Below are 12,974 nucleotides of genomic sequence, written 5' to 3' on the forward strand. Positions count from 1 at the left end.
GTGAGTGTGGGGACAGAACCAAATGCGTCAATAATAACAATCTCAGGGCTTCCCTGGTGGCGCAGTGGTTGAGAATCTGCCTGCCAATGCAGGGGACATGGGTTCGAGCCCTGGTCTGGGAAGATCCCACATGCCACGGAGCAACTGGGCCCGTGAGCCACAACTACTGAGCCTGCGCGTCTGGAGCTTGTGCTCCGCTACAAGAGAGGCCACGACAGTGAGAGGCCCGCGCACCGCGATGAAGAGTGGCCCCCGCTCGCTGCAACTAGAGAAAGCCCTCGCACAGAAAACGAAGCCCCAACACAGCCAAAAATAAATAAATAAATAAATAAAATAATTTTTTTTACAAAAACCAAAAAACAATAACAATCTCAGTTTTGTTACCATATCCACAGCAAAAGTCCTTAGTCTCCCTGGGGAACTTGGACGTGAAGGCCAACCAGAGCTCTGCAAAGCACTGTGAACCAGACCCAGGGTGACTGCCCTCTTGCTTACACAGTACCAGCCTGGAAAGAGGGCCCCATTCTTAGGGCTCCCCGTTTCACTTCTACAATCAGATTCCTTTAAAGGATCTCACAGATAGTTTTTGGATACCGTTTCGCTGGCCTCTTAAATGTTCTCTCCTTCAAATATATTTATAAGGTAGTTTTGCCAAAAAAACGATTCCGTCTCCTTAAACAGGCTCATTAAATAAGCTCCGAAGACGGCAGATTTAGAGGCAATTCTGTTTCACATTTCTCTAAGTCATTTTGCAATGACCACTACCATGAAAAAGGATTTCCCACGTGTATTTTCTTTGCGGGAGATTTGTTTATTCAAACGTAATTACATAACCACTAAGCGCCCTGCAAAAAAAAAAAAGTTCTTTTTAACATTCCTCAGCCTCAGGATTATTTGATTTGCTAACCTGGCTCACTTTTTCCTGGCATTAAAGGGAGAGTTTTTTTTAAAAAAAGCCAGTTTTTGAAAACCTTTTGCGCACTTGGGCAGCACCGCGGCCTATGGGCACACGCGGGCAGGATGAGTCAGTGGGATACACTGCAAAGAAATGAGATTAGTTGTCCCCAAAGCTGCCTCGCTGGAGACCAGTTGCTAGAGGGGAACGTGGGCCCCTTCGGTAAGCAGGTGCAGGGCCCACCCCAGGCACTCATTCCATTTGCAGTACTCATCACACATTTGCTCGCCCGTAAGACAGTTCGCAGGTCCTGGGTGCGCCCGGCGGAGACGCATGGCAGCCGCAAGCAGAGCGCGCGACGTCGCAGCGCAGCGGCCGCCAGGCCCCGTGGGGTCGTGCAAGGTTCAAATTCCGCCTCAGGATCCGGTTAAAGACCAGGCTTGTTTTTCTCGTATTAGGGAAGTTACTCTTTCTGCGAGTAAAATATGAACGTGACATGCAATCCACACACGCGAGGTGTGGGCATGGAAAACAGACCCCGCGAAGGTTTGGGCAGGGGCACGACCACGCCAGCCGGGATGGGAGCCCCGACTATACTCCGATGCTGGGGTCCCTGACGCGGGCCCGGTCCGCCCCGCCTGTGCCCTGTGCAGGGGAGCCCCGAAAAGCCAGCCGGGGCGGGGGAGCAGCGGTCAGAAGAACCTCCAGGGCAGTGCCCTCTACACAGCCCTCCCCAGACCGCCGCACCCAGGCGCCTCCGGGGGCCCGGAACCTGTTCCCCTTCCTTTTGGGGGGAAGGTAGAGCGGACGGTGGGGCGGGGTGCCGTGCCGGGTGCGGGGTGACCAGACTGGAACGCGGGCGGGCACCGGGCAAGTCAGCGATAGGGCTCGGGGCCGGGGCCGAGTCTCCACCGCCTTCCCACCCCCCCGCCCCCGGGGAGCCCTCGCGGGTGGCAGAGGAAGGCTCGGGGCTCGGTGGGGCTCTGCCCGCGGGGACCCCCCCAAAGGGAGCGCGCCCACAAACGCACCCACGCGAAAAGCGCCCGGGCCTCGGCCTGACACTGTTACCCGGGCAACGACCCGGGAGCACAAAGTACACAACCCCCTTCCCTCGCGGGGCGCGGGCCCGCGGGCCGGAGAGGGGCGCCCCCGCCCCGAGTGCGCGCCGTGCGGGCGCGGGCGTCCGAGCCGAGCGGAGCCCGGAGCCGCTTACCCGGTCGGGGGCTTGGCCGCCGAGGCGCGCGGCGCGTCCATGGAGCCAGCGGGCGGGGGGCGCGGGCGGCGCTCGGGCCCCGCGAGTCAGGCGCTCGCAGCCGCCACCGCCGCCCTCATTCACTTTTTCCGCGCTGACCCATCGTCCTCCCTCGCGGGCCGGCGGAGGACAGCGGCGGGGCCGGGACGACGGAAGGGGCTGGAACCGACCCGCGCGGGCGGGAGCGCGGGCCGCGCGGGGAGGGGCCGGCACGGGGCGGGGGCGCCGGGAGTAAGGTGCGCCGCGCCCCCGGGAGCGCCGCCCCCGCCGCCGCCGCGCGCCTCCCGAGCGGCGGACCCGGCCCGCGGCGCGCGTCCGGGACAGGGGCCCGGCGGCACCTGCGCCCGGGGACGATTCCCGGCCCGCCGCCGCGCCACCGCCCGCTTCCCCCGGACCTCCGGGCCCCGGGAGCGCGCCGCGCCGCGGCGGGGAGGAGCTGCGGAGGGGGAAGCACCTGGCAGCGGCGGGGCCCGGCGAGGGCGAGGTGGGCGGACCGGCGGGAGGACTGAGGTTGCCGATCGAAGAGTGAGTGAGCGGTGCCAGGCTCGCTGCCCTGGAACCCAAAAGAACCTCCATCCGGGCAACGGAGCTCTGGTGCGGTGGGTCTCAAAGTGGGTGCCTGACCTGCAGCATCTGGGAGCCGGCTAGAAATGCAGATTCGGGCCCCGCCCCGGCGTCCGGAGCCGGAAGCTGCGGGCGCTGGAGCCGGCCCGGAGGGGCTCCCGGAGCTCGGGTGGACGCGCGCTCGACTTTGCCTAGTTGTTCTCCAGGCGCCGCTGGCGCGCTGCCCCGCGGTGGGTCCGAGTGCTGGCCGCGGGCAGAAATGCCAGCAGAGGTAGCCCGCGGGGGGCCCAGAGCAAGCCAGCCAGAGGCCCCCGATCTGGCGAGCTTCACCCCACACGCCTTCTAACCCACCCCAAAGCCACAAAAGGGATCTGGGCTAGTGCGAAAGTCTAACAGAAATGACTCTTTGCTATGGTTCCAACGACTAGACTAAAAGGCGAGTAAGTGAGCCTGCAGGGATCGGTGTCGGAGGAGGTGCGCCTTCGGATCTTAAACTTGGATGAGGAATCCCGAGGCCAGCCTGAGCCGTCCTCCCGCTACCCTCCAGCTTTCCCATTAACGAAGCGGGGGGGCGGGGGGGGCGGTCTAGACACAGAATGCGAAGTCCTTGCCCGGACCTGAAAGGCCTTAAGTGCTGAGGCCGGGGCGCCCACCCAGAAGCCTGTTCCTACCTCTGCGTTCGGCCTCGGAGCCCAGCGCCCTGCGGCTCAGCACCCCCGGCTCTGCCCACCTCAGGTCTCTGCCTGGGATGCTCTGCCACGGGATTGCCCCCGCCTGCACCGTCCCACCCTGCGGTGCCTGCTCAGATACCATACCATCTCCCCAGGGAAGCCCTCCCGGAGCCCTCTGTGTGAAAGCACAGACTTAGTATTCTCTGCTTGTCCTGAGTTATTTTTCTTCCAAACATTTATCATTCTGTTTGTATATATATCAATAGTATACATATTTTAGTATATATTTGTTGTTTGCATGTATTTAAATATTTGTTTATATTTATAAAGAACTGTTTATGTTTGCAATATAAACAAAATGTTGCTTATATATGAATGTATATATAAATTTTGTTTATATTTATATAAGTATATAAACAATTATGGGTGCATACATTATAAATCAATGCAATATAAATATATAAGTACATCTCATATTCAGCATGTTTCTGGCCATCTGTCTCCTCCCCTAGAATTTGATCTCAGTGAGTGTTGGGCCTTTGTCTGTTTTCATGCATCACTGGACCCCCAGCATCTAGGATAGTGCCTGGCAGGTGGAGGGGGGCTCCATAAAGTTAACCAGTGCACTGAATGAATGAGTCTCCACGACTCCTTCCCCCTCTAGGTTTGGGGGTCAGGGGCTCCTCCCCAGGATCTCAGGAGTCCCTCCTTGCTCTGGACACCACATGGGAAAGGGCAGCCTGGGAGGGGCCAGAGCCGGGAAGTGGACCAAGGATTGTGGCCTGGAGTCTGCTGAGGGTACAGGAGGAAGTGCCGCTCATGGTTCACAGGGGATTGGAGGGCGTGGGACTGTGGCAGAAGGAATGGGGGTGAGGAATAGCCCAGTGTCCCAGTGGAGAAGAGGGTCACTGCAGGTAGCTGTTTCTCAGCCAGACAGTCAACGTCCTAGAAGAATTAATAGGTGGAGGCAGTCTCCCACCTCCAGGCTGAGGTTCAAGTTGCCCTCATGGGATAGAGGCCCGGAAGGACCCAGAGGCCTGGACACCTCTGATTCCAGGAGGGCCACCAGGCATCTCAGACCCCGAAACCCAACAGGCACCTCTGTCCAGGAGTGGGGTGGAGGGCAAGGACTGGGAAGAAATGTCACAAGGAGGCGGGGGGGGGCAGGATCAGACCTGCCACCGGAATGGTGGGCTGAGCTCCCAAGGCCCTCAGGGGAGAGTTCCAGTGGCAGGCCTGGCAGTCTCCTGGGTCAGCTGTGAAGGAGGGGCACAGAGCCTGGGAGGCAGGAAACCAGTTTCTCTGTTTGTAACCCAAACTTCCCTTACCGTGAGGATCCCTGCAGACCCACCCGTGTAGAGGTGTGGTCCAAAGTTGTGCAGTTAGATGGATACTTTCCAGTATCTGCTATGTGCCATTGTGCAGTTAGATGGATACTTTCCAGTATCTGCTATGTGCCATTGTGCAGTTAGATGGATACTTTCCAGTATCTGCTATGTGCCAGCCATTGTGTGGAGGCTGGCAACAGCTGACCACCTCCTAGCTGGAGCCACACCAGGGAAACAGAAGTGCCAGGCAGGGGCTTAGCGTTTCCCGCCACAGGGTACCAGCAATAGGGAACCAGCAATAGATAGCTGAGAGCCTGAGGGCGGGGGCTCTGCCCCTTGTGGAGGCCTGAGCAGGACGCTCTCCTGGGTTTGCTTACCGACCTTCTACAGCAAATGCACACCTGCATGCAGGGGCCTGAATTCTGCGGGACAGGGGTTCCCAGCTGCTCCTTACCGACACACTTTTTTAAGTTTCCCTGACTAACTAGCACCTTTGCAGATATTAACTATCATTAAATGTTCTATTTTGGGTGTTGTAAATACCCAGAGACGGGCTGATGCATCTTTTAAAATGGCTCAAAAAAAAAAGCCCCAGTTTGCAGACTTTGTCCATTTTTATTGTGTGAATGCTCCCACCCTGGCCTGTCTCAAGCTACCATCACCCATCACGAGGTCACTGAAGGCAGGGTGGGGGCCAGGCTCCCACACACACTGGCAGCTGCCTGTCTCACCTTCCTAAGTGTTGCAGGAAAGCTGAAGCTTTGCCCCTTTTCAGCACCCCCTCTGAGGCCTGGGCACCATGCTTGGTGTCCCTGTGCCAACTGTCACTGGCCCGTCCTGGCTACGGCTCTGGACGGCCGTGATGCAGCTCTTGACTGAAGGAGTGGGTGCTGTCACTGCTGCTGAGAATCGGAGTGTGAGGCCACCTCAGGGGCTCCCTTTCCTTGCCCTGACCCCAACGCCCCGCTTTGCTGCTCCCTCTCCGCCCAGATCTCCCCTTTCTGCTGGGCAGCAAAGGCCCTCAGCACCCCACTCAGCCCCCGCCTCCAGGTGGGGTCCCTGCAATGCCCAGAGTCCCTCCAGCTACCGGGCACGCATCCGCATCCGAGGAAAAGGAGGGGAGGAATGTACATGACACACACCCACCCCCCACCCCCACCACCGGGCAGATCAGCTGAGAGCAGGGCTTCCCAAACTTGAATACACACAAGACACTCTGGGGATCTTGTTAAAATGCAGCTCTTGGTCCAGTGGCTCCCGGGCTGTGGGACCTGAGAGTCTGCGTTTCTAACAAGCTCCCAGTGAGGCAGGGAAGCTAGGGTTTAGGCTCACACTAGCCTCAGGCCTGATTCTCCACTCGCTAACAGAATTACTAAGAGTGAGTTCTTCTCCTTTCTAAGATTTAGTTTCCTCCTCTGAAATATAAGAATCATCAGAGGCAAATCCAGGTTTTTCCGGGGCCTGATTATGCAATTTTAATTACCTTAAAAAAAAAAAGCATACCATCACAGGGAACTATATTCAATATCTTGTAGTAACCTATAATGAATCTGATAAAGAATATATAAGAATATATATATATAGGGAATTCCTTGGCCGTCCAGTGGTTAGGACTCTGCGCTTTCACTGCTGAGGGCACGGGTTCAATCCCTGGTCGAGGGAACTAAGATCCCACAAGCCGTGCAGCATGGCCAAAAAAAAAAATATATATATATATATGTGTATATATGTATATATATATATAAAACATATGTATAACTGAATCACTTTGCTGTACACCTGAAACACTGTAAGTCAACTACACTTCAATATAAAATTAAATTATACAAACTTACAATTAAGTAAATTACATTAAAAATTAGGGTAATAAATACTAAAAAAAATAAAAAGCATACCATATGATCAATACCAATTTAGATACCAAAATGGATATTTATTTTGAATGTACTACGGACTGAATTGTGTGTGTCCCCACCCCCACCCCCCCCACCCCCGCAACAAATTCCTAAATTGAAGCCTTAACCCCCAGTGGGACTGAATTTGGAAATAGAGCCTTTCAGAGGGTAATTTAGGTTCCATGAGGTCATAAGGGTGGGGTCCCAGCTCTACAGGACTAGGGTCCTTATAAGAAGACAAGGCACCAGAGCTCACTCTCTCCCCATGAGTTCTCAAGTTTGCTTTAGGCTAGGATTTAATAACTTTTTTCAGGTTAGTAAGTTACTAAAACCAGACTGCATTTCATGTGAGATTATTAATTGACAATAGTAACTCAAAAAAACATTAATGTAGAGTCCTTGATTTTTATTGAGATATTCACATGCCATAAGAGTCCCCTCTTCCAAGTGTACACTCCAGTGGCCATCCAGTTGTCTGATTATACCTAGAGGTGCCCAGCCATCACCACTATCTAAATTCAGAGTATGGTTATCACCTCCAAAATAAACCTTATGTCTGTAAGCATTTTCTCCCTATTCCTCCGTCTCCCCGCCCCCTCAGGATCACTCACCTTTAGGTCTCCATGGATCCACCTGTTCAGGACAGTTCATAGAAATGCACCCATACAATAATGTGGCTTTTTGTGCCTGGCTTCTTTGACTGACAATGTTTTCAAGGTTCACCCATGTTGTAGCATATAACAGGACTTATTTCCTTTTTATGGCCAAATAACATTCCCTTGCATGGATAGACCACATTTTGTTTATAGAGTCATCAGCTGATGAACATGTTAAGTGGTTTTCAATTTTTGCCTATTATGAACAATACTGCTATGAACATTCACATAGAGTTGACCCTTGAACAACACATGATGCGGGGCTTAGGGGCACCAACCCTTCTCACGGTGGAAAGTCTGAGTATAATTTATAGTTGACCCTCCACAAGGTTGCTCTGTATCTGAGTCTCTGCATATGTGGATTCAACCAACTGTGGATCATGTAGTACTGTAGTATTTACTATTGAAAAAAATCCCAAAGAGTTCAAATTCGTGTTGTTCAAAGGTCAGCTGTACAAGTTGTTGTGTGAACATGTTTTCATTCCTCTTTTGTATATTCCTAAGAGTAGAATTGCTGGGTCATATGGTAACTCCGTGTTTAACCTTATGAGAAACTGCCAAACAGTTTTTACAAAGTGGTTGCACCATTTTCCAGCCCCCCCAGCAATGAACGAGGGTTCCAGTTTCTCCACACCCTCGGAAACACTTGTTAATGTCTGTCTTTGATCATAGCCATCCTAGTGGGTATGAAGTGGTATCTCATTGTGTTTGGGTTTTTAAAATAAATTTATTTATTTATTTATTTATTTTTGGCTGCGTTGGGTCTTCATTGCTGTGCATGGGCTTTCTCTAGTTGTGGCGAGCGGAGGCTTCTCACGTTGCGGAGCACGGGCTCTAGGCACGCGGGCTTCAGTAGTTGTAGCACACAGGCTCAGTAGTTGTGGCTCACGGGCTCTAGAGTGCAGGCTCAGTAGTTGTGGCGCACGGGCTTAGTTGCTCCGCAGCATGTGGGATTTTCCCAGACCAGGGCTTGAACCTGTGTCCCCCGTATTGGCAGGCAGATTCTTAACCACTGCGCCACCAGGGAAGTCCCTCTCATGGTGGTTTTGATTTACGTTTCCCTAATGACATGATGTTAAGCAACTTTTCATGTGCTTTTTGGCTATTTGTGTGTCTCTTTTGGAGAAATGTGATTCAACTTCTTTGTGCGTTTTGAAAATTAGATTGTTTATATTTTCAAGTTGTGAGAGTTCTTTTTATATGCTACATACAAATCCCTATCATATATGATTTGCAAATATTTTATCCTTTTGTGGGTTATTCTTTCACACTCTTTTCTTTTTAAATTGAAGTATAGTTGATTTACAATGTTGTGTTAATTTCTGCTGTACAGCAAAGTGATTCAGTTATACATATACATACATTTTTTCATATTCTTTTCCATTATGGTTTATCGCAGGATATTGAATATAGTTGCCTGTGCTGTTCAGTAGGACCTTGTTGTTTATTTTATATCTAGTAGTTTGTATCTGCTAATCTCAAACTCCTAACTTATCTCTCCTCCACCCTCTTTCCCCTTTGGTAACTGTAAGTTTGTTTTCTATGTCTGTTCTTTCACGCACTTGTTGGTATTTTTTGAAGCACAGAATATTTTATTTTTGATGAAGTTCAACTAATTTATTTTTTTCTCTTGTTGCTTGTGCCATATCTAAGAAATCATTGCCTAATCTAAGGTCTGTTTGTAGAGTATTAATCCTCCTTTAAAACAATGGCAGTATATTTTTTCCAAAGTAGTAGTTTATGGGTAAGGCCAAGCACAGGAAAGATTGGGAAGTAGCTCTAGTATGTCTTCCGAGACTTGGGTCCTCTCCTTCTGCAGCCTGTTCTTTAATCAGGAGCTCTTGAAAATAGCTCTTTGTAGGCTAGTCTGTTGCTCCTTGTCAGGGCTAATTCCATCTGAATAGCTACCAGACATTCATCCAGGGCATGGAATCCACAAAGTGCTGTCAGGTATTAGCAATTAAGGAGTTCATGCAGGGCAGGGCTCTGATTCCCAGGAATCCTGAAACCACCCTCAAGGGGTGGAAGGGATTTGGGGGTCATACTGCCTCTGAACCGAGAGTCCCTTGGTGGAATAGGAGCCGGAATAGGAACCGAGAGAGATGGGATGGGACCACGATTGGATTAGGCATGAGGTGGTTGGTTCTGGGCTGTTCTTGGTTGAGGTCTCTGGGAGAGGTTCATATACACTGAGGCTCAAATTCACAAGTCTGGGAGCTGACTCAGCTCTGTCCTCATCCCTGGTTTGTTTCTCTTGGACCAGCCTCCGGCACCTACCAGAAGACACACATCTTTCTGTCTTCTCTCTCTTGTAATAATAATTAGACAACAAGTATGTGTTGACTGCATTATTAACCATATTCATAGTTAACATTTAAGGACAGCTACTAAGGGCAAAGCACTGTGTTCAATTCATTAACAACACTAATTATATAATGTTTAAAGTGACCCGAAAGATAGGTACTATTGTTGTCCCCATTTTAGGGATGAAAAAACTAAGAATTTGGGGAGTTAACTAAGTTGCTGAAGGTCTCACAGAGCAAGGATTCAAGCCCAGGAAACTTTAACCAAGACCCTGTGTCCTCTGCTGTTAGCGAAGACAGTTCTTCTAATCTATGCCCAACACCCAATTGCCCTGTGACCCATTCAACACAGAAGCAGTTGCCGCCCTTCATATTTGTCAGCAAATGTGTTCAGAACTCACTGCCAAGCAGCAAATGGAGAGAATGTGTAGGTCTGGCTCTCCTGCCACTTTGTCACGAAGCTTTTATTTTAGCTGCCAGCTGTCGTAATTTTTCTCCTGGTGAGATCATACTAAGAGATGTGCTTTCCCCTCGTGCCTTGTCAAGAGGAAGCGTCTCTGAGTCTCTTGGATGAGATATTCAGCCCCTGAATTTATGTAACATCACACCTACACCCGCAACCCACACAAGGATTATGCAATTGGGTTTAGGATTCCTTGCAGTGTTTTCTAGAAATATGAGCCTCTTCAGGACACACATCTTTGGAGTTTTGACTAAAGAGGATTTTCTGACCTAGGCCGATGTCTGTTCTGTCATTATACATGATTTTGCCTTCAAGAACTTGCCAGGTTTTAACTCAGCTGAAGGTTCAGAACATACTAGTTTACAATGTGAAGTAAATCCTTCACATTTGTTCAGTATCATTCACTCTGATGTCATTCCAAAAACCAAAGCTGGGATGAACAGCATTCCATATTCTTTCATACTTTTCTGTGTATTAAAAACTCTGTTATCTAACATAGTGGAGGGATCCAGCCAAAGAAATATAATGACATTTCTGAATTTCTGATTTTTGGTTTTGAATATTAGCAGTTTGTTGGGCCAACCCATAGCCTCCTTCCCAAAGGGATAGCTTCATCTTTTTCATGTGTCTATGGGCTACATTTATCAAGGAGAAGAAAGAGAACGGAATGCGTTCTGTATTCTTGTATTCCCAAACATTTACTACGTAGGATGGCTCCACACCAGCACCTGCACTGTGTTTACCTCCAGCAGCGGGCCAGTCTGGATACGAGGATGGACGGGGGTAGCCACCGGGGATCACAGCTGATGAGGAGCTGAGGGGCCTCCTCGCAGGGGCTCATCCTGAGGGTGGAGAGGAGGAAGCACAGGAGTGACCAAGGAGGGTCAGCTCTGTCATCGTCGGGGGGAGGGGCTCTAAGCCTCACCCAGTGTCAGGATCCAGACTGTGACTGGGTCCAGACCTCGGGTCGCCTGTGACTCTAGCAGGTCTAAGAGGCAGCAGTGTCCAAGCCATAGCACTTTACGGTCAAGGAAGGCCCAGCAGCAGGGTGACTGTCGCAGCAGCACTGAGGAGGGACAGAGCTGCAGGAGCGGGACCAGGGCGGGGGCACCACATGTGCAGAGGTACCGATCTGTACAGTACAAGAGCACTCTTAGGTGAGCTCCAGAGCTGTAGACGGCTTGGAGTTTTTTAGGGGTCATGGGATACAGGCAGGAACATTTTCACTTGCTACTATACTTGGGCATTGTTTCTTTCCAGCTTCATTGAGGTATAATTGATACACAATGTTGTGTAAGTTTAAGGTGTACAATGCAATGACTTGATGTATGTAAATGTTGCAAAATAATTACCACAGTGAGGTTAGTTAACATTACCTCATATTGTTACAATTTTTTGTCCCTGTGATGAGAATTTTTGAGATCTACTCTCTCAGTAATTTTCAGATATACAGTTTAGTATCATTAACTATAGTCACCATGCTGTATGATACATGCTCAGAAACTATTCGTCTAATAACTCAAAGTTTGGACCCTCTGACTGCCCTTTGACTGTTTATTTCTCCTTTTAGTTCTGATAGTCTCTGCTTTACATATTTAGGTAGTTCAATGTTGGTTGCTAGTTGGACACTATTTTTGTTTTCAGGCTATTGTAGCTTAAGAAACTTCAGTTACATATACACACTACTATATATAAAATAGATAACCAACAAGGACCTACTGTAGAGCACAGGGAACTCTACTAAATATTTTATAAGAACCTATCTATAAGGGAAAAGAATCTGAAAAGGAATATATCTATATATATCTATATCTATCCATATATATATATATGAATCACTCTGCTGTACCCCTGAAACTAACACGACATTGTAAATCAACTATACTTCAATTTAAAAAAAAATAGAAAAGAACAAAAAAAGATTGCCTCACCCATAAATAAGCACTCAATAAAGTTTGCTATCATTATTTGTATCAAAAAAAAAAAAAGAAACCTCAATTAAATAACAAATCTTGAGATTCATAATGATGAAGATGTTGGCACAGGGTTCTGGCTTTCTATAGAATGACATTTCAGGGGAGGGGCCTCTGCTTCCTGTGCCTGTCTTCACAACAGAAGTTCACTATTTAACTGGCAATTTTTCACACACAAACAGATATGAATCAAACTTTCATTACTCCCAAGAGCAGCTGCCTACTGCCTACTGAGTCAGAAACACCATAGCTCAACTGATGTGCAGCAGCCTCGGGGCATCCTTGTCTGCCAGGGGATTCTCTTGTGTGCTTCTCACTTGTGCACAGCGGAATCACACCTCTGGGCTTTTTTAAGATGAAAAGGCAGAATGGAGTATCAGACCAGTGAATGCTGCAGGGCTACTGTGTTCCATTTGACAATCCCATTTTTTCTTTTGTTTTACTCCTTGAAAGAAAAGCAAAGATGGGGAGAGGGCTCTCAGAGAGGCCAGATGCCAACACAAACAGGCTGAAATCGTGCAGAAATAGAAATTTGTCTGAGTTAACGAATCTCTCACCTACAGGTCACCTCTGGAATGTTTCCTACTCTGTACACCTTACTTTCATTTTTTTCCTATCCATCACTTGAGCATCACATGCCTCTGTGGCAGTAAGTCAACCTTCTCCATCTTCAGGCCCCCACCTCTGTTGAATCGTCCAGGAATCCCTTGGGGTAAACAAGGGTGGGTGATCAGTGCTCTCTTAGCATCAACCTCAAAGAAAGCTGGCGCCCACCCGTGCCGTGATTGGTTGCTGCCAGCCTGTACACGTTGGGGGGCTCTGCGGCACATGGATGCGGGCCTCTGATCCAGGCTGATTCCCGCTGGGCTGCAAGGATTCTCTGAAAGATGCTTGATCACAATGTTGGCATTTGCACTTCCCAGGTTGCAGCTCTTTCTAGTAACCTTCAGGGCCTCTTCTCAGGCACGTCCCAG

The 12,974-nt window shown here is 49.7% G+C and overlaps 1 protein-coding gene across 8 annotated transcripts in view; it reads right to left on the reverse strand.

Annotated features, from left to right (window-relative positions):
• COBL (cordon-bleu WH2 repeat protein) overlaps positions 1–2,750 on the reverse strand; it is a 270,191-nt gene extending 267,441 nt beyond the window's left edge. For 7 of the 8 annotated variants that reach the window (XM_061198313.1, XM_061198310.1, XM_061198308.1 and 4 more), the window contains exon 1: positions 2,602–2,750. In XM_061198313.1, coding sequence (XP_061054296.1) covers positions 2,602–2,723 — 122 coding nt within the window. In that variant the 5' untranslated portion in view covers positions 2,724–2,750. Of the gene's footprint in view, positions 1–2,108; positions 2,336–2,601 lie in introns of those variants that run through there. The other variant, XM_061198309.1, reaches the window with a different exon arrangement.
• Between the last annotated feature and the right edge of the window lie 10,224 nt (positions 2,751–12,974).

This window comes from Eubalaena glacialis, chromosome 8, assembly GCF_028564815.1.
Source record: "Eubalaena glacialis isolate mEubGla1 chromosome 8, mEubGla1.1.hap2.+ XY, whole genome shotgun sequence".
NCBI classification, from domain to species: domain Eukaryota; kingdom Metazoa; phylum Chordata; class Mammalia; order Artiodactyla; family Balaenidae; genus Eubalaena; species Eubalaena glacialis.